At 41.1% G+C, this 27961-nt stretch overlaps 1 protein-coding gene across 1 annotated transcript; it reads right to left on the minus strand.

Moving 5' to 3' along the window:
• Positions 1–1176: 1176 nt before the first annotated feature.
• KANK4 (KN motif and ankyrin repeat domains 4) lies at positions 1177–27924 on the minus strand. Its single transcript, XM_067535451.1, has 9 exons — positions 24092–27924; positions 19399–21453; positions 18227–18338; positions 15256–15486; positions 14187–14274; positions 12711–12930; positions 9620–9762; positions 7713–7913; positions 1177–3275 (listed from the first exon to the last, which is right to left on the minus strand). The coding sequence occupies exons 1-9, from the start codon at positions 24243–24245 to the stop codon at positions 3174–3176; spliced, it is 3306 nt and encodes a 1101-aa protein (XP_067391552.1). The 5' UTR covers positions 24246–27924; the 3' UTR covers positions 1177–3173.
• Between the last annotated feature and the right edge of the window lie 37 nt (positions 27925–27961).

The raw sequence follows: 27961 nt of genomic DNA on the forward strand, positions 1-27961 counted from the left end.
TACTCCACTTAGGAAGGACCAACCAGTTGCACACATGCAAAATGGGAAATGACTGCCTAGGAAGGATTACTGCGGAAAGGGATTTGGGGGTCATAGTGGACCACAAGGTAAATATGAGTGAACAGTGTAATACTGTTGCAAAAAAAGCAAACATGATTCTGGGATGTATTAGCAGGAGTGTTGTAAATAAGACACGAGCAGTAATTCTTCTGCTCTACTCCGCGATGATTAGGCCTCAGCTGGAGTATTGTGTCCAGTTCTGTGCGCCACATTTCAGGAAAGATGTGGACAAATTGGAGAAAGTCCAGAGAAGAGCAACAATGATTAAAGATCTAGAAAACAGACCTATGAGGAAAGAGTGAAAGAACTAGGTTTTTTTTAGCCTGAAGAAGAGAAGACTGAGAGGGGACATGATAACAGCTTTCAAGTACATAAAAGGTTGTTACAAGGGAGAGGGAGAAAAATTATTCTTCTTAACCTCTGAGGACAGGACAAGAAGCAAAGGGCTTAAACTGCAGCAAGGGAGGTTTAGGTTGGACGTTAGGAAAAAATTCCTAACTGTCAGGGTAATTAAACACTGGAAAAAGTTGCCTAAGGAGGCTGTGGAATCTCCATCATTGGAGATTTTTAAGAGTAGGTTAGACAAACACCTGTCAGGGATGGTCTAGATCAGTGTTTCTCAATTAAATTTGGCCACGGAACCCTTTTGAACTCCATAAATAATTGCGGAACCCCCAAACTCTTAGCAGTCTTCAAATGTCGAAATAAGCAAAGGTCAGCATTTCTCACTTAAGTTACACTTACACTGGATACCCTCCACCGGAAAATCCGAGACATCTTCCTTTTTTCGGCGGTGCGGAGGACAGCTGCTCTCGGCGGCGCGGAGGACAGCTGCTCGCGGAACCCTAACAGTGTTCCCGTGGAACCCGAGCCCCAGTTGAGAAACACTGGTCTAGATATTACTTAGTCCTGCCATGAGTGCAGGGAACTTGACTAGATGACTTCTCGAGGTCCCTTCCAGCCCTATGGTTCTATGATTTCACCATAACTACACCCCCATTTACCATAAAGAAAACTAGTTTGCTAGTAAAATGTTTCATCTAATTTTCTATTCCAATGGAGAATGAAAATGGGTATAAAAACAAATGCACTATCTTTATAAATTCAAATCTGACTTTTATTCACACATAAAGGAGGTAAATTCATTTTGGGATACAGTAAAATGGGAGACAAACACATGGGATGATGACCATAGAGACTGCTTCTGATTAAGAACCATCAAGGAAAAAAAAAGAATTATACAGTAGATTTTAATGTGAAAATATCTGAATAATGAAAAAGAACAAAGAACAGGATCCTCTTTTTCTTACTCCAACAAAACTCCCACTTAAGCCATTGAGCCTTTTGCTAGAGTGAAGACAATGGGATCACGCTGTCAGTCTTGGAAATTATTTTGATATGCATTGCAAATACAACGGAAGGGGACAGGGTAACTCAAATGAGACTTGAGAATATGTGACTCACAAATAACCCAAAATAGTTAGACCAGGATTAGTTTTAGTTTAGAAATCAAAGCGAGGAAGTTAACAAAACGGTACATTTTATTTTTAGTAAGCACTCTATCCTTTCCCACTGACTTTGTGCTGCACACAACTTCAATGGTTGTGCCCAATCAGGGTCTGATCCCAGGCCCATTGAAGTCAATGGAAAGGCTCTGCCAGTGGAAAAAATCTAACATTGAGGCTTGTTAATTTTTGGTCTTACTGGATACAGGGTAATGAGAATAGAAAGATGTTTGCAGGGATAGGGATTTATGGCCCTGCAAGGTGCTGAGTAATTTTTGTGAGATGTTGAATTCCGTGCTCAGTATCTCACAGGATGTTCGCAGTACCCTGCAGGATGGGACCCCCTTTGGCTCTGACTTTCATACAGGGAAGGACCTCTGGAAACATACCGTACCTGCTTTGAAAGAGGAAGACAGGGTGGCCTATCTTTACTGTGCTTGGACTATTGGAATGTTGGAAAAATCTGCCTTATGTATGCACTGCAGGCAGTGCTGGATTCCCACCAGGGCTCAAAGGGCTGCATACTTCTCTGATGGTGGGAGGTCACTCAGACTAAAAAGGAAAAATCTGGCAGCTAAATTACTGCACAGATTTAAATCTGCCCAGTTGGGGAGTTCCAAATGTTTAGCATGCTGAAAACTGAAAGAACAGATGTTTGCCCAAAGGACACTTTCTGGGTGAAACCTATTATCATCAGAAGTGGCTCTATGGAAAAAAAATATGAAACCTCTCAGACAATACTAACCCATTCTTGCAGGGATGTTTATGTTATGATCAAGTAATTTGTTTCTTGTGCTGTGTTTGGATAATCTAATATATCACAATTGTGCCTCGGTATCCTATAAATGATATATAGTATATGCCAGTGGACCACGATTCCTGGTTAATTCAAATTTAATTAGAAAAAATGAGAGTCATATGGTAATTCCGAAAACAAGAAAAACAATGTCTGTGTGTTTGGATCTGGTACACACAAATATTTTCCTTGAGCATTAATTTTAATTCTTGCTTCTGAGCGCTTAACCACACATAATTAGGATTTGATATTTTTACATAATCCACCTGGCTTATATTTACTGCTATATATATTGAGTAAGCACCTGCCTGCTAGTACATACAGACGGTGTAATAATAAACAGTAAGATGCAAACTTGCAAGTTAAATGAGAAACATTTTAAATAGTTGATTAAAAAGAACACTATTATCTAAAATTACAAAAAAAAGTAAGTATTGTTTTTCTAATGTGCTTTTGTTTTTTGTTCACCAACCTGACAAATTTATACTGTGAGGGGTAGATAATGGAATTCAGTTATAACATCAAGATTGAGTGTGTTAATAAAAGGCAATACAATAATCTAACTATCTGAAATGGTAATTGAGTCATTTATGGCACTATGCATAAGTTAAGACTATAAAAGCAGGCTTAATGAGGAGAATTATATATTAGAAATGTATGCAAATAGTTGGCATAGTTCACTCCCTCAATAAGTATAGAAATCAGCAGCGTAAGCTACAATCCTTGCCAACTAAATTTGAAGCAGAGTTGTTAAAAGAATGAGCCTTTTCTTATCCATTCCCCGTTCCGACAAATGTTATTTTCCATTTCCTTTATTTAGACAAAGACTGGTTCTGCTCTATGTGGGCTTGGAGAAGCTCTGCAATTTCCATGTGGGCAGATTTCAGAGCAACAGACAGAGCAGAATTACCACTCTACATGGGAAAAAAAGAAAATGAATTTACTATGCAAATCTTTAAAATAAATCTTACCAGACAGCCACGGGTTAATTTCAGTGTTGAATGCAGAGAGTTGCGTGTGCCAGTTCTACTAATGGGAAAAAGGGTTGCATGTATTACAGTGACAAAATACCCCCAAATGGCCTAATTATTCTTAGAGTCATATAGTTTAAGGCCAGAAGGACCACTAGATCATTTCATTTGACCTCCAAACTAGATGGTCACAGGCCACCAACAACACCCAGCACCTGCTCACTAAACCCAACAACTAAAAAGAGACCGAAGTATGACAGCCCACAGGAGAGTCGACTATGAGGTGCCAAAGGCAGAGAATAGGAGGGACTGAGAGGACCAGTGCTTCAGGCCCAAGCAATGGCAGAGAAATGATGCAATGAGATATACCCAGATGATCCTGGCAAGCACCTGCACCCACATGTAGCAAAAGAAGGCAACCCTCCTGACTGCCAATCTGACCTGGGGGAAAAATCCTTCCTGACCCCACATATGTCTGAGTATGTGAGTAAGAACCAGCCAGCCAACCACTTGAGAGAGAGAATACATGGTGCCACCTCAGAGCCCTGGCCCTCACTGCCCAATGTCCCATCTCCAGACATGGTCATCCCTGATGCGTCTGAGGAAGAAGAAAATGGTATTTGAATGCCAGATGTTTTCCTCCTTTTGTCTGTCTTCCCGAGAAAGGCATCGACTGTAAGGAGATTTGTGTGAATCTGAACATGGTCTCTGATCACATTATTTAGCAGGCTGCCAATGCTAGTTAGTAGAGCAGCTGCTTCATCTCAATAGCTGACTATCCAAAATTAATATGAGTTGTTGACAGAGATGATGACAGCTTCCACTTGTGAGTGTTTAAATTAAACAAAAGCCATTACATTTGGTGTTCAGCTTATGGTCATGACTTTGGGTTCTCCGTCCTGAAGTTAGTCAGCTTGCTTTATCAAAAACGAGAGTCCTGTAGCACTTTAAAGATTAACAAATTTCTGCAGGCATAAGCTTTCGTGGGCTGCAACCCACTTCCTCAGATGCATGAAATAGAAATCAGATAGGAGGTATATATATATATATATATACATCCAAGGGTAAGAACCAGCAATGGGGAGGGTAGGTGTAAACAAAGTCCATTCAGTTAGAGTAGATGAGGACTATTCACAACCATTGATTAGAAGGTGAGAATGTGTGAACAGTGACAATTACTTCTTGTAATGGGATAACCATTCCAAGTCCCTATTCAGACCCAGTTTGATTGTCAAGTTTGCATATGAGTTCCAGCTCTGCAGTTTCTCACTGAAGTCTGTTTTTGAAGTTTTTTTTGTTGAAGAATGGCAACTTTCAAGTCAGCTACAGAGTGTTCTGGGAGATTGAAGTGCTCTCCTACTGGTTTATAGATGTTACCATTTTTTATGTCTGATTTGTGTCCATTTATTCTTTTGCATAGTGACAGTCCGGTTTGGCCAATGTACATGGCAGAGGGGCATTGCTGGCACATGATGGCATATATTACATTAGTAGATGTGCAGGTGAATGAGCTCCTTATGGTATCAGTATCAGTATAAGACCATCTTTGCCAACTTGCTAGGTATAGCTTATCTCTCTCTAATGAATCCATCATGGTAGTATCTTGCCCAAGTTTGGGCGTTATCAGCAATCACTATTCCCCATTGAATAATGTATGAATTAAGATAAGTTGTTGTTTGTTTAGGGTGTGCTTGTGTTTGTCTCCATTTGTGTGTATATGTGTAGACCATTGCCACTGCCTGTGTGGACACAGACTGAACACATACTACAGTAGACTGGTCTAATCTCAGATAGCTAGCCCTGCCCATATGTTCCTGTTTGCTCTTTCACCTTCATCTGGCATCATCTTAAAACAATGCTGCTCTCTCGTAACGAAGGCTGTGATATTCATCCTGGATAATCAACAGTGGTTGTTGAAGAGATAGGGCATGATCCACTTTCTTACACACAAACCAAACTAAACCAGTGCATAAAACTACAGAGAAATTCAATGTTTCCAGCCACTCTATATAGTCCCTCAGAAACGTCATCAGTTAGTTGGCAGTATGATGTGCTGATAGCTTGCACCTGGTCTGGCTATGAAACAGTTAATTGTGTTTAAATAAGTGACATTGTTTAGTCCTTGTCACACTACCCAAAGCTGCTTGTCAGTAAACTTGCAAGCAATGCTTCTTTGGTATTTCACACAGGAAAGATGATAGCAAGGCACGTGCTACAAAAGAGCAACTTTGTGATAGGTTTGAACTGACCTGGGGCCTTCAGTAGGTGACTAGTTTCGTATCGGCAGTCACCATTCAGATTAGAACTTTCAAGTAACGTTACACTGCAGCACATCTTTATCCCTCACTAGCTCAATTTGCTGTCTAATTAATTGCATTAAACAGAGGAAAGGAAGCAGATAAAAATCTGTAATCTTCCAGATTCCACAGGCATGGAAGAAGCTAAATTATTATCTCAAATTGTCTTTATTCTAGGACTATTTCCTCTCTTGTTGTTTAAATGGTTTTCACATTGTCAGATGTCCAGGTGAGATTATGATGTAGACAAGCTATAAGTAATCATTTCAGTCCTGGAATTAACGGTCATTCAATGGAGTTTTCAAATCTCCCTTAACTAAATAAGATAGTGATTCACCTATTGTGCTGCTACGGAAGCTATACTCCCAAGGCTGAAATGAGATTTTTAAAATGTGATAGTGTGATCTTTTCCAAGGCACTAGTTTCCTTTGTAGCCAGATGATCTTTCCAACCTGTGGCTGGGTGAGAAGGGAGGACTTGGACAATTTGATATATCTATTGACTGGGCTCCTTGGAAGACCTACAATTCCCATGATGAGTAACAACCTCGCTGTGTGAAGGGGAGAGGTGGTGCAACATGGGAGTCCCTGCCTGTGGTGCATCATGGAAGACTGTGATGAATTAGTGTATGTCTGTGTGTATCTATATCAGATTACAATGTACATTGTTAATTTTGTTTTGTGAGTGCCCTTTTCATTGCCTATACTTTTACCTTTTACCCTCCATCCTCTGCTGAGACCTCTAGGGAGGTGTCAGGAGAAATTCTTGCAGCTAGCAGAAGGCTAATGGTGTGGAACAATCCAGGGTCGTTTACTTAGATGGTCTGCCATTCAAATACATACACTCCATGCCAATGACCTAGCTGCTGCCTTAGGAACTGGGTCAGCTAAGTGAGTTTGTAACCAAGCAATGGATCACCTGAGCATGGATTTGAAGTCACTGAGGAGAGTCAGCTGATGAAGGACTCAGGGTGGTGTGGGGACTGGATCTTATTAAAAAAAGAGGCTCTCTCATTGGTCATTACAAGTGACAGGTCAGCATTATGAGGAAGGAAGTGAATTCTTTAGTTGTGACCCCCTGTAGTTAAATGGTGGGTACATTCAGTTAGTTGACTCAGATAGGTGCAGTTGCTTTCAGTGACCCTGAGAATTGGACAATGTTTGATTATGTGCCAAGTTTTTACATAAAGCTATATGGTTGTAACAAAACTATGGTCTATTAACATAATATTTTTCTGTAGTTTGAGCAGTGCATCATGATGGAATAAAGCAAGTTAGAGTGGATCTTCCTCATTACTTTCAAGATGTTTTTATATTTCTAATTATCTGATCACGTCAAAGGGACATGTATTATCATCTGTAACCTGGCTGTTGTCTGTAACCCACAGTGACAAATGCAAAGGGCTGTATCCGGGTATACTGAACATGTGCAAAATAGGAAACATCTTGAACTCCATGCTGCATGCATGCAACCCAGGTGTTACTTATTATGGGATTTTAAAGAGATCAAGGCCTATGCTGGAATCATTTTCTCTCTCTCATACTCTTTCATAATCCAAAACTCCAGCACAGGATACTGCTTTAGTGCAGCAGTGTTGTACTTATATGTTCACTCTATTGTACAGTGAACCCTGTCTTAAGCGAATGCTCAATATACTGAAAAAAAGGTTTGTGGCTTAATGTATCTGGCCTCCTAATAGATGCTGGAGTACAGCTGTACTTTTGGGGGTGGTCTATGAAGGCAGGAGGTTGCCTATTAAGGCAGGTTTCATTACACTCCTAAGTATGCAGCTAGGTTTGGAATTGATAATTGAGTTAAAATGGGTTAGTCATCTTCCAAATCCTTAAACTGATCCAGTCCTCTTTATTGGTGAGACAGGCAAGGCACAGAGCCAAAGCCCACTCATTGATGTGTTTGATAAGGGAGATGCTTTGGTTTCCTGGAGGTAGCTAGTTTCTGCTCCAGATCTAAGACAAGAAAGTCATATGGTTTCTTTAAATATTCGCTAACGGCCTCATGGCAGTGACTGACTGAACATGTTTCTTTCTTTATAGTACATGCTACAACCACCTGTTTCTCTTACCTTGTCAGTTAATGTAGTGTTACACCCAGGGCGAGCCAGGAGAAGCTTTGTGATCTCAGCATTACCATGCTGACAGGCAACCATCAGTGCTGATGCTCCATTATCATCCTGCAGGTTTATGTCAGCCTTGCAAGACAACAAGGCTTTCACCATATCGCCCCTGTCATGGCTGACACCTAATATTAAGGCTGTCTGGCCTCCCTAGAAATATTGCAAGACAGACCAAACACAATGATATACCACTAAGGAAATGTAACTTATTTACACAATCTAGCCATTCAAATAACATAGCAGTCCTGCTTGGAGCACAGGTAGCCCTACAGCAGATGCTGTAACAAATCCAGGGCCATTTATAACTTCATGCCTGAATCTTCTATATGTCATGGCTCCCCAGAACTTCACTGCGACAGCATGGCTAAAACTCCCATCTGCGTGCTCCAAAAGCTAAGGCCCTGACACTTGAGCTATAGGAGGTTATCCATTAGTTGCTTAGGGCTTATGACATGCAGTTGAACAGTTCCAGTAGCATCCTGTAGATGGAGGTGGTCAATATTTACACCAGCCAGCTCAGTACCACCTCGTCTGAGGTATGAAATTTGGAAGCAAACGATAGTGGGAGCTGTCACCTTGACCTGAACACTAGGGTGTGTCAAAAGTCCCCCTTGCCATTTTTTTTGTTTTGACTGTTTGTAATGGCGGCAAAGTACATAAGTGAAACTTAAAGTGAGAAGGGCCTGATTCCCCTTCACACAAAGGTCCTTAGAATTACATTTACAACCACATTAATGCCCCCTTTACACCGCCAGAGCAGTATAAAGGAACCTTAGTGTAAAGGAGAATCAGGCCCAGAAAAGTTTATACAACTATGACTAAATAATCATGTGCAGTGATATTGTTTCAAAAATAATTATTTTGTGGAGTCCTGATAATTCACCCCTGCATACTCACTCCCTCAGCCCCGTTCTGGTTCATGTTCTGGTTTTTTAGGTTAATTTTATTTGCCTTCATTTCTTAGACTCTTATTTCAGATTTTAATCATTGTTTAGCAAGCAGTTGGGAGTCAGAAAAAGCTGATGAGTTCCTTGGCAACTTTGCTCAGTTTGCATCTGAGCCCGTAAGATTCTACATGCCTCCCTTCATCTCCCACCCAGTGGCAGCTGAGGGCACATAGCAACGTGTGGGAGATGCTCAGCACGGTGCAGGATCAGGCCCTCTGAGTTTTTCTTCAAGTACTTTAATTAGCAACTGACTGATACTTGCATATAAGAGCATGGATTGAGAAGCAGCATTGGAGTAGGCTGGCAAAGTCCAGAGGGTTTAACTCATCACAGTGGACTGCACAGTTCAGCTGAATTTGCTGCTTTAACTTTCTAAACTGGCAACTTCAATACAATATGCACCTAAACACACATAATCTAGCTTCTCAATTTCATGCTGTAATGCCTGAATTATTTTCCCTGTAATGGGACCTGTAAGGGGACATCATTATGAAGGAAATAAATTCTATCTAAGGAGTGTTAAGTATGTTTAGTTGCACCGGCTGAATTAACATCTAAAAGGTCCTACAATGCAGCATCTTCATAAGGCTTGCTCCCATATGCGCTAAGATTTAATTAATTACACAATAAATACATCCCAAAGTTGTCTTGTTCAGTCAGATCTTTCAGTCCTTTATTCAAGCTGCACTCACACTGGAAGTAATGGGAATCAGCCCATTATGATTATAATTAGGGTGGTATGAATCCTGCAGCGTTTGTCTTGTGCATGAGTTTGCCAAGCGAACCCTGTAGTTAGGGGTTGGAAGGGAACCAATCCCTCTGGCTTCCATGCATCATCTAGTTCACAGATATAGTCTGCATATGTTCACTTGTACAAACAAACAAGGACTGTTGATGATTGCTATGTACCTGACTTGCCCGTATGTTTACATTCCCTTCTTTTAACAGCTTTAAGACCACCTCCATGTCTTCATCACTCTCTGCTGATGCCAGTGGTGTGATCATCACTGCAGTATATCCAGCTTTATTTTGATGGTCCACATCACAAACACCTAAAGACGAGGGAAAAAAACCTCTTGAAAATCTACAGATCTAGTGCAAGATTGATTGACACAGCCAAAACACAATACACTATTTGCAGACGATAACACATACCTTTGGGGAACTTTTTAGGTCATTTATGGCCAGTTGCATAGTCACTGGAACCTGCTCTTCTAAACGTTTTTAAAAAATTGATCTCCCATTAATGTTAGAACTAAAAGTGAGAGGCCTAGAAAGTTGAAGCTGTAGCAAAGCCAGTGGTTGATGCTCAACACTTGAGATACTGATTTTTGCATGGAGTTCAGTGGTAATCACTTTCAGAGGTGCACACAAGTCAAGCAAACAGCTCACTAAGGATCAGCTGTGGAAACGATGTGGATCACAGAGAAAGTGCTAGAGATCAACTGGTCAGAAAAAAAGAAGGGAAGGCTTTGAAGGAAATAGAAGGAATCCAAAACGGTGGAGAAACTGAAAGTAGAGAGAGAAAAGTGGTAAGAGAAAAGAATACTGGAAGAGAAGAGATAACCAAGTAAGGATATTGCTGAGCAGTGAAATAAGTGAGGTAGAAGGAGACAGGCTGAGTAGAGAAAGAATTTAAGTATAGCAATTATAGAAAACGTGACCACCAGATAGAACCAAGAGAGATGAACGAAAAGCAGAAAAAATAGAAGGAAAATATGGCAACTTGGAGATTGATCATTTTCACAGTGAAATTATTGGGATCTTTTCTACTGAGAGCAGAACTAGATCCTGAGAAGATCTGTAGACAAGAAAAATGACTAAAGACTTGAAAAGGAGAAAGAACCACACTGTCATGTATGAAAGGAAAAAAATAGAGTGAAGAGGTGGGGGGAAAAGTCAGTAGATAACATGGACAAACACACGGAGCAAAACAGAAATGAAAAGGAGAAGCAGGGTATCAAGTATGAGCAGATGTAACTGTTACTTGTAGACAACATTTAGGAGATGGATGCAGTAGCTCTTATTCAGGCAGGAATGACCAGTTGCTTGGTCAGTGACCTAGCAGAGGAGTTGTGTTTTGAGGCAAGTCTGTGAGTGACTTAGGACCTGCTCCTGCTCCCAGTGAAAAAAATGGCAAAATTCCTATTGATTTCAATGGGAGTTAAGTACCTAAATATCTTTGAGGATCTGGGCCCAAATGACATGAAGACCGAGTGAAGTTGACTGTAAGTACAGAGTCCTTGGTGTTGCGTATTGCTCAGAGCTACTTGGAATTTTGTTTCTAAGCATTTTTAAATTAGGTTATGATCATCAAAGTTATTCTGAACAAAATGGCACTCTGCTACTGCCATCACTGCTTTGTATGTGTGAAATTCATGCCTGTGCAGAGGGCCAGTTCCAGACCTGTGAACCACTCATTTAAGTTCTCAGATTATGGCTTTAGTGGTCCATCAGAGGAGTGAATTTCACCCAACGTATATCCTAAATCTGATCTTCTTATCTGCTTCTATAACTACTCCTATTACTCTTTATCTGCTTCTAAATCTGCTCTTATAACCAAGTTTTATTAATGTCAGCATTACAGAGCTGATATAGCTACAGAACAGCAAGCTAGATTCTGACCTTCTTTGCTTGCACAACCTCAGGAAACATGCCAGCTATGAATCTAGATCATTAGTGATGATGTGGGGATCTGAAAGAACACCTCTTGCTTTTAATAAGTTGTTCTAGGCTGAACTGGCAAGTGCAAGCTGTTGGAAAAATCTTCTTTTGATCGGTAAACTAAGGAGATTTGGAGTCTGATTCTGGGTTACACTGGCCCCTTCACATCGCTTTGACATAGGGTGACCAGATGTCCCATTATTATTGGGACTGTCCTGATATTAGGGACTTTGTCTTATATAGGACCCTATTACCCTCCCCCATAAGACCCTATTACCCACTCCCCATTCCCAATTTTTCACACTTGCTATCTGACCAGTTGTGAACATATTCAAGATTAATTTGTTTCACAATGTGAATGAACATTCATAGTAAATGTGTTTTAGTAGTTGCTCTAAATACAGATGCAGTACATATTCGAATTCCGATATTTTTATTGACTTGACAAGTCTACATTCATTTTATACACAGCAAATAGGCTGATTCTCTTAAGAAACATATCCCTGCTCGCGTTCCAGTGTGTGCTGTTATGCTCTCAGACTTATTATTTACTGTGCCTAAATACTTAAGAATTCCCTTTTGACCTTAGTTGCCTTGGGCATTTTCTGAAAGACCAGAACAAACTTCTCTCAATATTCTGGGGTTGCTTGGAAGTCTGTTACAACAATTGGTATATAGATGTATATGATAATATGCCATTTTCCTAACATTTAGCTGATTGTCTTGCCAACCAAGAAAGGCAAAAGGCTTCATTATTCTATCTGGAAAGTGCATGCATTTTATCTGATAAAATTTCAGCTGGAAGTTTAATTCTTTACAGTATGAGCTAAAAGTTCAATAGTTTAGGATGCAGTTCTTGCTGCTGACTAGAGGCTACTATCAAAGGGTCTGATCTTGCAAACATGAACAGCCTAGCACAGAGCTTTCTCCTGTGATTAGTCCCACTGAAGTAAGCACTAGGGGCCAAATATTTAAATGTATTTAGGGCCTGAAGATGCTGATAGGCACCTAGTGGGATTTTCAAAAGCACCTAGGCATTAACTCCTATTGAAATTCCACTAGATGTCTATCTGCAGCTTCAGGCACCTAAATATCATTAAAAATCTACGGGTCCAACCCACCTTCTACTGAAGTCAATGGAAAAACTACCACTGACTAATCAATGTTGCTGGATCAGCCACATTCTGGGTAGTAAATTTTCCATGTTTGGGCCCTATAATGGTGAACAGATTTTTAAATCTGAAAAGGACATTAAATGTGAAGATATGAAATAATTTGCAAGTACCAACCTTGCCCTCCTATTCCAGAAAGACAATAACAAAGCATTAGTTCCCACCTGTGTCTAGTAGAAGCTTCACAATCAGGAAGTTGGAGTGAGAAACACTGTAATGAAGAGCTGTGTTCCCATTTCCATCGGCCAAGTTTACGATCATCTTCAGTAGCTGGGGATGAATTGCCTGGAATTCTTTGAGATAAGCTGCAACAACCTCAGGGCTGGAGGATTTCCTACTTGAGACTCGGAACCACTCTTGACAGACAGTGTTTAAGATGTGTCTCTAAAACACCAACATTGCACAGTCACTTTCAGAACTTTACTTATTTCAAGCAGTGATGCCAGTTCCCCTCACTATTGCTCTACTGTAGGGTTGGTACCTGGCTGGTGTTTTTACTTTGTGGCATTTATTGGCAGTGCAAAAGGTGATTTGTTTTAGGAAAGACAATACAAAACAATATTTAAAAATAGATGTAGTTTGTTACTGGCTTTTTTTTGTTTGTTTTTAATTGAAAAGTGGCAACCAAATAGCAACTATGTTTCACAAGAATAGGGAAGAAATTCTTTAGTGCTACATGTTTCTACTCTAAGTGATTCAACCTTTTGATGCAAAAAGGATTCAACACTCAGTGTTCCCATTAGGCACCCTCCTGTGAACCTTTTATCCATTCTACTCTTAAAAAATTCCTAATAAGCAAAACCTACTGACACATCATTGTCTGTCTTTCTCCTGACCAGCCCTCAATTAGTCAATTTGTTGAGTCTTTCTGAGGCTCTTTTTACAGATGATGCAGTCGCATTTTTGCAAGGAATATATGTCTCTTCTCACCCCACCCTAGCCTGGAGATCTAATGCCCTGCTTTTGCCATATCCTCATTTGCTTGGCTAGGGAATGAGATCCTGGGATAGAGGATAGATTCTGGGGGAAATCTTTCCTCTTCCCCAGCACTCTGCTTGTTAAAGTTAAAACCAGATTCCCTCACACTGAGATCTGCTTGATGCAGCAGAATGGGGTGGGCCATCCTGGAAGCTTGTTACAACTCCTGATCCTATGCCCTGCAGTGCTCCAGCGTATGCCCTGGCATAGGTTGGAGAAACCTAGTTCCCCTAGGTATTTTGGCAATGTTGAAGACTGCTTTGCTGCGTGATCCAGCATGTGCTTAGCATGTGGGATGGGGGTTTTGCATAGTTTTTGTTATTTTACTCCCCTTGCAATCTAGAAGCAGGGAAAGATTATTTAAAGGGGAAAAGGAATTTTGATGTCAGTTTTAGTCTGGCCCAACTGATCAAAGGAAGCTTGACAAGTTTTCTTCCTTTTTCTATAGGCCATGAATCTAAAATCAAAACCTTGGGTTGGTTTTGACTTTCCAAACTGAAACTAGACAACAGAAGTCACCTTGACTCACCTGTCCTTATAAAACTGCCCAGGGCTTGCTACAATAACTGCAATACATTGTCTGGATGGTCTAAACTCTAAATGGTTAAATGTAGCACAGATGGGGGGATTGCATTTTAAATTCAACTGAAAAATACCAGTACCAAGCGTTTGTCATTGGTGGTCCTTATTTCTGAAAGGTGTTTGCTCAGTAACAGGCAGCCATCAAGAAAATCTTCTGAGGGATTGCATCTAAAAAGGAAAACACTTTTATAAACTCTTTGTAGTGAGAACTAATGCACTCTAAACTGGGAGGATAACTTGCAGTATGTATCTGTAGGTCCCAATGCTGCAAACAGTTATGCATGTTGTTCCATTGACCTTGATTGGATTGTGGGCATAAAGTTAAGCATGTACATAAGTGTTTATAGGCCCAACGCCATAGATTGTACATTTTATATAGGCAACTACATTTCTTTACAAAATACCACTTTAACAAAGATTCATACAAAAGCCATTTTATTCCTGGATCTTTCAGGAAATCCACTGTGGAAACAACTAAAGAAGACGAGAAACCTTGAATTCTGTACTAAGCTGAACAAAATATTTAGGTGTTTAAAGCATGATCAAGTGCTTACATAAGTCAATGGGAGTTTTTCCATTGACTTCAATCAACATTACGTCTGGCCCTAAACCAGTACAACATGGCAGGTTGTGATGATAAGTGAATAACTCCAGCCCAAAGCCTATTATGAAACACAAAGCGCAGTATGGTAGAGGAAATTCCTATTGATACACTGATTTGCACAATCTGAATATTCTAATGTCTAGGCATGTGGTTTGAAAATTGGCAGATGTGGAAAATGTGCAATTGTAACATGCTTTTTGCAAAGAAAAATATAAGGATTGAAAGCCCTGTTTTAGTCATTTTATTTTGAATGATTTCCCCATGAAAAGCACAGATCTCTCTAAAGTTTAATGAAATGAAAACTTAGGACTAAGCCATGGGTCCAACTGCATCTGCATCATTATGATAACCTAGCCACACAGGCGCTTCATGACACCGAATCATTCACTTACATTGCTGCTTTCTCCCAAAACATATTGATAATTTTACTGCTAACAGTATGGCTGCAGGCTTCCACTTAAACTTGAAACCAAAAAAATCACCATTTGCCATTGCTCATTATTCAACATCGCTAATCTGGTGCGGTAGCCGGTTTGTCTGATTACCTGTCAGTCTTGTGTTGAGTGCAAGCCATTGTTGTGTCTTCCAGTTCCTGTGGCTCATTGTCTTCATGTCTAGTGCACTGGGAAACGCCAGAGGAGGAGTGTTTGTATTCACTGGCAGCTTTCACCTGTCTGTGCTCTAAGGTGTCATACTTCCTCTCCGTCTCACTGTCAGAATCTCCTTCCGATGAGCTGTCTTCACAGCTTGTGTCTTCACTTGACGTCGTTTCATAACTAATTGAGGACACCAGATATTATTCACTTTTTCTTCCCCTTCAACAACTTTGGGGCTTGTGCCAATACCCATTGAAGACACATATTGACTCCAATGGGCCTTGGATGAGGCCCATAGTGACATGCATGTTAGACACAATAAAGATATGTCAGTATAAGAGACTGGTATCAAACCAAAACCCTAGATCCAGACCCAATCTTTGAGGTTCAAGTCTATTACACAGGAACTCTAGGTTCAGTTTCTCTTGTTTCCCAGGCCAACAGGAGTGCTCTAGAAGCAACTCGCTGCTAATATAGGGAATGTCACTCTACAGAGAACTCTCCCCTGGCTGATTTAAGAGCAATGATGATAATATGTTACATGTATGGTGCCTTGTACTCCAAAGGATCCCAAAATGTTTCACAGACTAAGGCTTAGATTCTGATATTTTCCCTTATGTTGAGTGCCACCTTCCACCACAAATAGTTCCATTGATTTTACTAACTACTTGTGAAATAGCCTTGCTCATGCTGAGTGGTACCTATCAGAGTCTCACCCACTGAGCTGTAGTGACTTCTGGGGTAAAGGACAGTACACATAAGTGCAGGGAGAGAAACCAGGGTCAATTTCACATGTGTAAGTCCATGCCTATTGAGGGGAAAAATATAAATCTTTCATCATAAATAAAAATCAGAGGAAGAATTCTTCAACTGAGTCACTTCTGTTGGCATTTTGTTCCTTGAGTGATCCATTTTTAAAAACAGTGATAACACTCAACTATCACTCCCACACAAATAGGCACTTTTTCCTGGGCAAGACATGAATGAGAACTCTTCCTTTCGTACACCGTAACCTGCGTGTACCTAGGCATATATAATTTAACAAGCTGTTTTTTAAAACTTGGCCCACAATGACATTATTAATGTATGGGACACTTCTAATTCCATTGCTTCTAATTCTAATTCTAATTCATTATTAATGTATGGGACACTTCTAATTCCATTGCTTCTAATTCTAATTCTAATTCCATTTGCAGTTTATTTGGCCAAATTCTCCATTTCTACTGTTTTGAAGCAAAAAACCTGAAGCAATATTAAACAGTTGGTAACCTTGAGCACTTATCTAAAAAGAATAACATTCACTTCATACTTTCATTATTAGGCCTGCTCTGCTTTGTACTTACAAGACTCTTGAGCTAACACTGCTATTAGATAAATCCTGCTAAGGATTCATAACTGTACACATTCATGTATCAAATATGTAACTTCATGATTTAAATCTGTAAGAGCATGGATTTTGATGATTGTCTGTTCAAGCAGCAACTTTTCTCCGTTACTGACCTTTAATTTATCCCTGTAAGGTGACAATTTGCATATATGCAAATGTATCTCTCTCCTAGAGCAAGCCCAAATGCAGTCCTACATTAATTTTGCTAATTTAGAAAGCAGTGCTTACTTATACTTTCTTTTGAAGTGCTCCTGAAAGTTTCTAGAGGATTGACACTGCAAACAGATGTCAATTGATCAGCAGAGCAGGTGGCAAAGGGGTAAGATTCCATCATGCTGTCCAAACAATGTGCCTCAGACCTTGCCCAGAAACATCATTTCTAGGATAAAAGGCAATTTTGTCCCCATTCAATCCTTGGCCTGTCTGCTGAGGCTCTCAACAAAAATGGTAATAAATGCCAGTTTGAGAGGGGTGGATTTTGGTCCAGAAACACCTCACTCAAATTCACCAACTCATTACTCTTATGATTGTCATAGATGTTGCTCAGGGCAAATTAGATTAGATGTAACTTAAAACTCCATATTCCAATTTCTGTCTGTCTTTGTTACTTATGGCCCCCCCGGGTAATGTAGTATCAGAATGCCTCACACTCTTTTAATATAGTTATCCTCACAACATCCCTTTGAGGTAGGGAAGTACTATCCCCATTTGTCAGTTGCAGAACTAAGGTAGACAGAAACTAAGTGACTTGTCCAAGGTCACACAGGAAACCTATGACAGTGCAGGGAATTAAACCTGGATCTCCCCAGGACCCAGGTGAATGCCTCAACAACTGGACCATCCTTCCTTTCAGTACCTGACATCTGCTAGTGCAGAGCCTCATCCATCTCCTACTGCAATCAATTGAAGTACTCCTATTTACTTCAGCAGGAATCGGATCACACTCCACGTTTCCAAGACGATGATAATGGAAATATGTTACATTTATTGGTCTCCATTCAGTTCTTAGTGAACAAGTGTCCACATAATCCCCACCCCATCACAGTTAGCACTAACTGGCAATTTTGTTGACAGTCTTTATAGAGAGACCAAGGACTGAATAAGCATGGATAGAACTTCTTCTAGGCCAATACTGAGGAACTTTTGATAGCAGGGTGTGGCAGTTTGCAATGTGACTGGCAGTGCAATACAGATTTTCAAGGCCCATTGAAATTAACGGAAAGGCGCCCTCTGACTTTATGAAGTTTTGGATCAAACCCTAAATGATCTGTGTGCAGAGGCAGAGGACTTCAGTCTTCAAGGATGTTAATCCAGTACCACTCATTACTGCTGTAAAAGTACCGATTTCCCAGGCTTTCCCATCAGGTTTTACTGCCAAGTTATCAATGTTAGATTGAAGAAGGGATAAAAGAAGTGACATTGCAAATGGCATTTTAATTGGAGATTTAGAAAAAATAGTATTTCTAGAGAGAGACAGCTGAGGACAATAGTGTATGTAAAAAAGGCAGTTTTATCTTCTTAACTGATGCTTACCCACCATTTACCCCAACAAACTGAAGATTCTTTTTGGTCCCATTACCTCCTGCATGGAAACCATAATCTTTCTTTTTCATGATTGATTTAAGACTTGTGGTTGGCGAGATTTCTAGCAAAATACAAAATCACAGATTAAGAAAGTATCTCTGTTGTCATAATTATTGATTATTAGTCTCAACTTTATTATATGCCTGGAATAACTACAGAGCATAAGCACAATTGTGTCACATTGTCCAGGTATCTTATGTTTATGTTACATGTTACTTTACGAAGGACCTTATATACTTTATAGAACTGCAGCTGCATATAGTCTAAATCTAGGCTGCCACCATTAAAACAAGAGAGATCTGACACACATCTATAAGTGACTGGTAAGTATCTGCATGTTGCCCTAATATAATTAGGTTTTACTGGTGTAATAATGTTCTACTATAAGCCCTTAGCTAGGTCTTTTTGCACTTTGAATACTGATGTTGTCATTGAAATTCATGCATAGTGCCCTCGGTAAGACTCTTAATGTCACCCTCCGATGTAACACTACAAGAATGAATTACTGCGCCTGAATTCATATCCTCTCATGTTATATTGATTGAAAATAGAGGGCTTGGATTCAATTACACGAAGACCTCTTTACACCTCTCTGGCAGTGTAGAGGAGACTTAATGTAAATGAGGATCAGGTCCCAAAAGAACAAAATAACCTAATTTCACATGAAATATTCATTAGTTATTTATCTTAAAGGGCACCGGTCTTTTTAAATACCCTGGGCCAGATACTCAGCGGGTGTGAACTAGCTGAGCTCCATTGAAGTCAGTGCTGATTTACACCAGATAAGGATCTGGCCCTGTGATCACTAATAAAGTGCAAAAGCATAAAACCCAATTAAGAAAAGTGATGAGCAACTTTACTTGATGGGCCAGGCCCTCTCAACAGCATAAGGGGACTATGAAAAGATCAGATTGTATGTAAAACTTCAAATCTTACACTAGCTATAAGACTACCTCTCTCATCTATACTTAAGGAAACACAACAAGCCTGTTTCTGATCTCACTGACACTGGCTCTACATTGGTGTAACACCATTGACTTCAGTGGAGTTACTCCTGACTGATGCTGGTGCGAGAGGAGAATCAGGCCGGATGCGTTTAGTCCTGTACCAATGTTATTTACCCAACGGTTGATACTGTGTGTTCGAATTCTCCTTATCGGATGGCGCCTGGGTGGAATAGGCAGATAACAACAAGTTTAAGGAATTAACTAGCTGATTCTGGATAGAACTAAGCTTCGAGGCAGGATGCTTAATAGCGCTTGCTAACTCTGGGTATCCGTGCTCCAAATACATCCACTGCTCTTGCAAAAGCTCCTGGATTTTTTTAACATATTGCCCTATGGGGTCATCTGCAGAGGAATCTTGTTGTTCTGTGTGGTTTTTCTCCTCAATCAGATCTTGATTTACATCCTCAGCAAAAACTGGTTTATTTCCATTTGAGTCAGCTCTTGAACAGCTTTCTCCAATAGGAGAGCTAGCGACACAGGACTGTGTGTGACAGCTGTTTCCTTGATTTTGACAGTCATCATTGATACGTTCATCTATCTTCAGCTCAGTGAAGCACGGTGTGAAGACGGGAGGCTCAGTGTCCGTTTCAGTTCCTTTCTGTTTGGCAAGAGATGCAGCCCCTTCCTCACTGACAGCTGTGTGAACATCTGCCACCCCATGATCTGTATGAACCGGCATTCTTCTTAACTCCTTCACCTGCAAGTTCACGTTGTCCAGTCCATAGGTACCGCATCCTACAGATTCTGTAGGAACTGGAATATTTACATTGATGCCCTTGTCATAGGCCTCCTTAAATGCGTTTGTTTGCATGAGCTCAGTGTTCACCGCAGCATCATGGTATTGCAAGACGTTTCCATCCTGCTTGGATGGTTTAGTTTCTTTGGTGTTTTCCTGGCACAGTTTCTCTTCCAGTTGAGCTTTGGAGTTTGCCAATATTTTGATGCGTCTCTCTTTTGCCTTGATCTCATTATCCTGCTGCGCCAGCACTCTTCTGATCTGCTGAAGTTCCTCTATTTTGCTATTTAGTTGCTCCTCCAGAAAAGTGATCTGTTGTTTCAGTGCTGTGATCCTGCTGGGTTCTACTGTGTCACAAGGCAAAGGTTCAAGATCTAAGTTTTCCTCATTCGCGCTAGCCCAAACACTTCCAACTTCAGCCTCCTCTGGTGCACTTGGCGTGATCTCGCTTATGTTTAATTCTATTTCTTCACGGTTCTCGTTTTCAGGCATAAGCTTGGGGGCATTTGATGAGACTGATTCATCCTTGACTAATTTAGGACATTTATTTGTCTCTGGTGCGTGGCATTCCTCCCTTCCACTCTCTGTAACCAGGAGCAGCTCCTGAGCAATGGAATGCTGGCTTTGGAGTGGAGATTGAATTTGCATTCTCTCCGTAGGAAGCGTGGCTGGTTGGTGATCCTGCTCAGGGATGGCTTTCATCTCTTGTCCCTGAGGCTGCTCATTTTTCTGGAACATCACTTTGATTTGCTCCTGCACATTCCTTGGCTCTTTGGGGAAACTGAATATGAGACTATCAGAATAGTATGAGTCCAGTGACTCCTGTGCAGAGCTACAGGGAATTTCTGTGAGGCGCTTTTGATCGCAAGGCTGAGAAAGTGCGGAGGGCTGAGAAGGTTTGGAGCGCTGACTTTCCTCTTCTGAATTTTCAGTTGGTGGAAGTTTGGCTGGCATGCTGGAAGCCCTTAACAGCTGTGGCCTCCCTCTACAGCTGCCAGGCTCCTCTTCGTGGTGGATGACCTCCGCTTTTCTGATTGTCTCTACTAAAAGGGCCTTTTTTCTGTAGCTAGGCGCCTCTGCAGCTAAAGGTTGTGGCGAGTCATTAGATGTGATACGACAGGTGGTTTCGGCTGCGCCTAGTGATGCCTTCCTCTGTGCAAATGAACAGGTGGCAGTCCAGCTCTTAGTGGGAGAGGAAGCATATGCCCGGGATCCATTCTCGGGCAGGCTGAAATTCCGAGGCAGAGTGCTGAACTTTGGCTGCTTGGCCTTCCTGTGAACGTGAATCCTTTTGATGGTATTTCCTTTTTCAATGTCATCCACGTACTTCAGAAAATCAAGATCTAAATGGAAGCCATAGGGTGTTTCAACAGAGTAAGGGAGACTTCTGGGTTGATTTTTATCCTCAGCGGGCTTTGGTGGCTGATTGCCAGCTGAAATGAGACATTACATGAGACATTACATGAGACATTACATTTTAAAAAATGATTGCCAGCTGAAATGAGACATTACATGAGACATTACATTTTAAAAAATAAGTTAATTAAAAAAAAATCTAAATATGTTGGCAGCAGAAAAAATCAGTGGTCAGCAATGATTTGTCTCGCCTCATCTTTATACCTCGCCCATTCATCTCCCACATCTCAGGCCCAGTCTTTGGCTGTGGCTGAGGAGGCAGCTTGGAGCATGTTGAATGGGAGGGCTGGCTGTGCATTGATCCTGTCCTCTGGGGTAAGTTAGAGCAGCGTGAAGGCTGTTCTAACTTTCAGCAACTACCAATGGCATGAAGGAGCCAGAGATCACTGGGACATGGAAAGACCCCCTCCTCTTCACAGTGCCTTCTGTGATGGCCAGAGGGGGATAGGGTGGTATAGAAGCCACCACTTTGCCACTAGAGCATGAGCCAACCCACCCTGCTGGGATGATCTTCTTTTGGCATGTAAAGCTGCCTGTAGGGCTGTTTTGGGCTGGTAATACAGCCAAGGCAGCTGCAGCACAACTGAGAATCACGGCCCTCATCAGTATGCACAAAATGCTGAAATGCCGGCAGTGTTGTGAGGCTGCCCTCCTAAATCATTGTGCAGTTAGCCTGCATCTACGAGGGAAAAGGAGCAGGAATGGTTTGCAGTTTGTCATTTGTACAGCTAATGTCGACTCAGCTTAGCGATATAGCCACAGAGCAGCACAAGCAAATGTATAATCTTGTTTTCTGGAACTGATTCATGGAATTGTTGCACTGGAATTTGCTAAATCATGATTTTAATTGGCAATTATGCAAATAGCAGGTTTTGTAGGCTGGGCTACAAATTTGTCTAAGTATTAAAAAGCTGCCTGATGTATAATAAATCCAGCTACAAACCAGACGATGGAAACTATCCATGGCAATTATATTTTCTGGCTTGGGGTGGGGGAAGGGTTAACTTCTTCAGTACCTTCATAGGTACAATGCAAATGAGGCAAAGAGACATTGGGTGGCCCTATGGACAAACATTGTCACCCTGGTTGTCCTTTGAAAACAAATACCTCTAAAAGGCGAGGGTTGAAATTTTCAAAAGTGACTGGTGATTTTGGACGTCTCACAGTTTGGGTGCCCAATCTGAGGCACTTTAAAGGGGACTCAGATTGGGCACTGAGAAAAAATAAGGCATGCACTTACTAGTTGCTTTTGAAAATCTTGGCCAAGGCCCCTAGGCTTGTACAGCAGGGGACTGGCACTGATAGGGTTAACCTGTGCAGCTTCATGTAGTCATATCTGCAAATCTGAGCAGAGCCACAAACCCTTTTCTAATGTGCAAAGATGAACTTCTGAGAGCACAACTTTCATTCTTCAATTCCACAGAATTGAGAATATTGGAATGTGTTAAATATACAATAGTCAATTTGTTCCATATGTAATCAGATATGTGGACCTGCAGCAGTCAGTAGAGAACCTTACACTGAATACAAGCAACTCTCATGAAAGTGGGTGCTATAACCAGACTTTCCAATTGCCTCTCATAACGGACATCTTTCAATTTGGACTCAAATTGACCTCTGCTCCCATTCAACTCTGGTGTGCTCTGATTTTCATGGCTGTAAGTCACTTTCATCATTTTATCTTTCTGATGTACTTGTACAAAATGTCACCTATTTATGTATTTCCCTAAAGAACGCTACATCAATTTAAGCTTCCTGTACTGATGATGCACCACTACCTCATTTTGCTTATTTCTTCTAGCATTGTGTCCCATATAAGGTGCTTAGCAGGTCGATAGAATGGATAGAACTAATGTCTAAAATCCACAGCCTGCAAAATGCATAGCCCCAAAATGTCAAACTTGGGTGTCTAAAGTTAAGCACCTAAATCCAAATTCAGAAAACTAAATAAGTGGCCTGATTTTCAAATGTGCTGAACCCATGAAGCAGTGGGGAATTATGATTGCTCAGAATCTCTGAAAAATCAAGCCACTGATTTAAATATGGGTATAGGTGTCTGACTTTAGTTACCCAGGACTGAAAATGTTTGAGCATTCTTCCTTTTGCCACTGCCCTTGTGAAGCAGTCTTGCAGGAGCTGGTGAGAATCTGGCATTGCTTGATCTCAGAGGTTCCCTAAGCACTTTACAAACACCACCACTGTAATGCAGCCACCTCTGGGGAGGAAGCCAGCACGCTGAAAATATACTAGAATGAGGAAGGAAAATTTAGTGTAACGTGACACCAAGGCAAAACCCTACTACTCTTTTGAAAGTGGAAGGGGCTTGTTAGTGCCCATGCAGAATAGACAAGACCTTTGTCTTTAAGACCTTATCAGAAAGCCCCGTACACGGTGCTTGAAACTCCACTGTAAACAATAGAATTATCACACTTATTCTCCTCTACAATAATCACGAATCAAAGCAAGATGAGAGTGTACCATGTGTGTGTTGAACTATGCACAAACCTTGCATATTTTCATTTCTGGGAAACGTCTCTACATATTTAGAAGAGCATGAATTATTTACTGTATAAACAAAATACCTTGGTTTACTTTTTTTAAAATAACAAAAGAGTTCCATTCAATAGTGTTTAAGTAAAAACACAGCCTCCGTACCATCTGCTTTCTCCATATTGTGGAATGCGGTCCAGGTTCTCAGTTCATCATCATCCAACGAGTCAATAAGACCCAGTGCACCTAAAAAATTTAAAAGGACATTTAGACAAAGTCTCAATGTGTATTTCAAAGCCCAAGTATCCCCACTCCCCATCTGTGTTCAAGGTCTTCCATCTAGTCATAGAAACTCCTCAGATAGCCAGAGTGGCCACTGCTGAACAACGTGATTTTTTTATTTTTTACTTCTTGGTACAACAAAAGTCAGGTCCTCCAGGAAGTATGGTTGACACTAGTTACTGTTGTTGCAGTTCATTGCCTCTTACTTCAAGTATTCTGCGGCCAGACTGTGTACAGTAAATATTTTCAAGAATATTTAAGACAATATTTTCTCTTCTAGTGTAACAATTCCTGCTTCTTAGACACATCACAATGAGGTGCTGTTTTATTATTACAAAACAAGCACTAGCACTGCAGTTGATTCTGAATGCAATAGAGGGAAATGAGAGACAAAGAAGAGATGTTAAATGAATTGTCTGTTAGCCTGGGATCTGTAATACAGGGCATTTGAACTCTTTATCCAAAAAACATGGATTACTATGAGATGTAGGCTGTACTTTATACACTGTGTGAAAAGAACAAGGGGTAGAGGCTACACAGAGTGGTGGCTTGTTTGGCATTTATTTACATAAAGCAGCCGAAGATTCAAAATAGATACTAAACATCTTTAAAACAAACCCCTCCTGCTAACTGAGTAAAACACAGTTGTGCTTCTTGTAGGGACATCTGTCTCGTCGACTCAGACTTGTCTCTGTCTGGAACATGAATATCATCATCTCTCACCCCCCCACCCCCCATCATCGCCTGGTTCAGGGTGATGGGGTATTGGACCCCATGGATCTCAAGAGGACTGTGAGTGTTGGGGCTAGGGACACCCAGGCCAAGTCTGACGTGAAACCTCTAGTTTTCCTATGCATGGTGGCTGGATTCTAAAGAGGTCAGGGCAACTGGAGCTCATCAGGTAACCCAGCCCGCTAGTTTATATACCAGACAGGAAAAGGGGGGTGAGGGCCAGAGTAGGGGGATGATTTCCCAGCTGACAGGAGGAGAGGTGGTCAGGAGGGTCAGATGATTCCTCTTGTTTTTTGAGCGGGGTGTGTTCCCTCAAAGGGAGAACTTTTTTTAAGGTCTGTGTTTGTGCCTGGAACGAGAGGCAGGGGGAGGGCCTGCCCAGAACGGGCTGGAAATCAGCCTAGTGCTGGAACCGTGCTAGAACTGCTAGAGTGCAGCCTTGACCCCAGAGCACCAGATCTGTAGTGGGGCATGAAAGCCTGAAGAGCCCTGACCTCAGCTCTCATTCTGACCAACGCTGAAAAAACTCTGGTTTCATCCTACTGCCCCTTGCTCTTTCCCTCTGTGCAGGTAGGTTTCTTCCCCAGCCTCTCTCCACAGCAGGCAGTCCCACGGTGCCCCAAACATCCTTCCTGGGCCTGCTCTCTTTTTTTGAACTCTCATCCATGCCTGTGCTCAAGCGAGCAGAGAAAAGGAATTGCATGAATTGCAAGGTCGCAAGAGCCAGAAGCGAAGGAGTTAGACAACGCTGGAGAGCTGAACTACTGGGGAAATTCCTCCAGCCCCTGGCATAAGGCAGACTGACATTTGTAGGAGAGCAAATAGCTGCTCAATAATATCCAGTTTCAGAAGCTGCTGAGGGTGGAGACTCACTCCGTGCACACACTCTAGAGCAAGGGGTGGAGGTGGAAGAGCAGATAACTATTCAAGAACTACCCCCATCTGGTTAGCTCTACTGACAGAAGTGGGGGAGGAAAGGAAGAAGCCTGATGATGATTGTTTTCCATTTCCACTGCTGCCCTCTTCAGCACCATTGCCCAGGTCTGCCCCGCCTCATCTCCCTCTCTGTGCTTCCAGCCCCTGTCACCTGGGCTGCTCCAGTTCCTTCCTCTGTGTCAGACTCCAGCATGCTCAGGATTCCATTGGCACCTGCTCACGTGTACAAAGAAGTGCAGTCAACTCAAACCCATTCCAAGCCAGCTCTACTGACTATGCATTCATTTCAGAAGCCAATTCAAATTGCTCTCCTTGGTCCAGATACCAAGGCCCTTACTCACCTTTTAACTTTTAGAGTTTTGCCTGAGGAAGGACTTCAGCATTTGGCCCATAGTATTAAAGCCCTCCAGAGACTTGCTCCAGCCAACTTAATTGGCCTTTAACTCTCACTGTGCTAGTCATTCCACTTAGCTAGTATTGGTCTCCTCTCTGCCTCTCCACACAATCTCATCATGGTTGTTACAAGAGACTTCTTTGTAGCTTTCCTGTGTCTGTCCACCTCATTTAAACGTTCAACTGAAACTATAGCTTGTCTTAAGTCTCCATTCTGTATCCCTAAAATGCCTCTCTTCCTGTGAGATTGGTTTGAATTTTAACCGTATTTATTTCTGTTTTAAGTGTTAGAAATGCCGCCCAAAGAATGGGATGGTTGCTGCTGGTATGCATGTTTTAAAAAATTGAAATGAAGTGCTTAGATTATAGAGTCTGCAAATAAAGACACTAGAGAAAAAAGAGGTCAAACTGTGCTGTGTTACCCATTTTAAATTGTAAAAATATTTTTATGGAACCACAACTAACTGACAACAAACTTATCGCTGCATTAAACAAGTATGGCCTCTGCATCTGGGTGTGATGGAGTGTTCCGAAAGACATTACTAAAGAGAACACTAATATGATCCCAAGGTACTACCTTATACATTATTATAATTGGATAGCAACAAAGATACCATGACTAATAATTTGTTTACCCATATTAATGCTTCAGAACCACATGTTTATGATAGATTTCAACCAAAGCACTCCAAGGCTAACTCCATTTTTTACATGAACGGCAGTTTCTCCTGCTTTTCCTCACCAATAAACAGCATTTCCAAAATTAACATTAATCGCTTTCTTCAATATTTTTCTTTTACTTTTCCCATTACAGTCACTTGCACAATGATTATGGATTCCAGCCACAATCTGACCAGTTATATTTCACTCTTCTAGGTCATTTACAAAGAAAAAAAATCCAATCAATAGGATGTTTTTAATATCTAGATAATTACACCTAATTGATTCTTTTATGACTTGGCTTAGTTCCAACTTTCCAGTCATAGAGTTGATATTATTGCTTTTCTTTTTTGGCCAATCTATTTCAAAATCACCTCATAAAATTACTTCTGCATGTATCCTACCAGCTTGTAGATGTACTTCAAGTCCCACCAGTGTAGTTTATATGTGGTTCTGATAACTAACTGCCAAAAATATGGGTCCTATTACCTCTCGTATCCAAACCAATATTCGTCCATGATTGGCTACAATGAAAACTAGATCAGAGTGTAGAATTTCATCAGAATACATGGACAAGTTATCCAGTCATCTCTCACAAGAGCTTCAAAACAGACTCAAATTTGATTCTACATTTTTTGTTTTTCACAATAAACCAAATAAGTTAATATAAAAAAAAGTATTTAATTTCTACTGAAGAAGGAACCAAATCCCAGGCAGGATGATGAGGTACAATGTGGTCTTGCCATAGCCTAACGTCATCTTTGATAGGCGAATATAATGAAGAATGACTCCCACATAACACTTTAATCCCTGCTCCCATACAGAACTTTAGGGAAGCCTGAGTGTGAGAAAACAAAGCTGCCAGCTGGAGGGATCAGTTTCCAGCTGTGCATTAGTGCTCTGGACCTAGCACTAAGGCTTTGCTAGAGCCTATCCAGCTGTGGACAGTTTCATGGATCACATTCTGCAGATGTATCACGTATGTCCTCCTGATTCATCTTTGCCTTGTACTAGTATAACTCCATTCACTAC

The sequence above is a fragment of the Emydura macquarii genome, unplaced genomic scaffold (genome assembly GCF_026122565.2).
Source record: "Emydura macquarii macquarii isolate MOO-44397 ecotype Brisbane River unplaced genomic scaffold, CSIRO-AGI_Emac_v2 contig_3506, whole genome shotgun sequence".
Taxonomy (NCBI): domain Eukaryota; kingdom Metazoa; phylum Chordata; order Testudines; family Chelidae; genus Emydura; species Emydura macquarii.

Bases quoted from the DNA above. Each gene is read 5' to 3' on its own strand.
- KANK4 (XM_067535451.1), bottom strand. From the start codon at position 24,245: ATGGGGAGTGGGGATACTTGGGCTTTGAAATACACATTGAGACTTTGT. The intron at 21,454-24,091 runs GTACGGAGGCTG...GTCTCATTTCAG, and splicing joins CAATATGGAGAAAGCAGATG to CTGGCAATCAGCCACCAAAG. The intron at 3,276-7,712 runs GTAAGAGAAACA...TTTCCCATGTAG, and splicing joins ACACTACATTAACTGACAAG to AGTGGTAATTCTGCTCTGTC.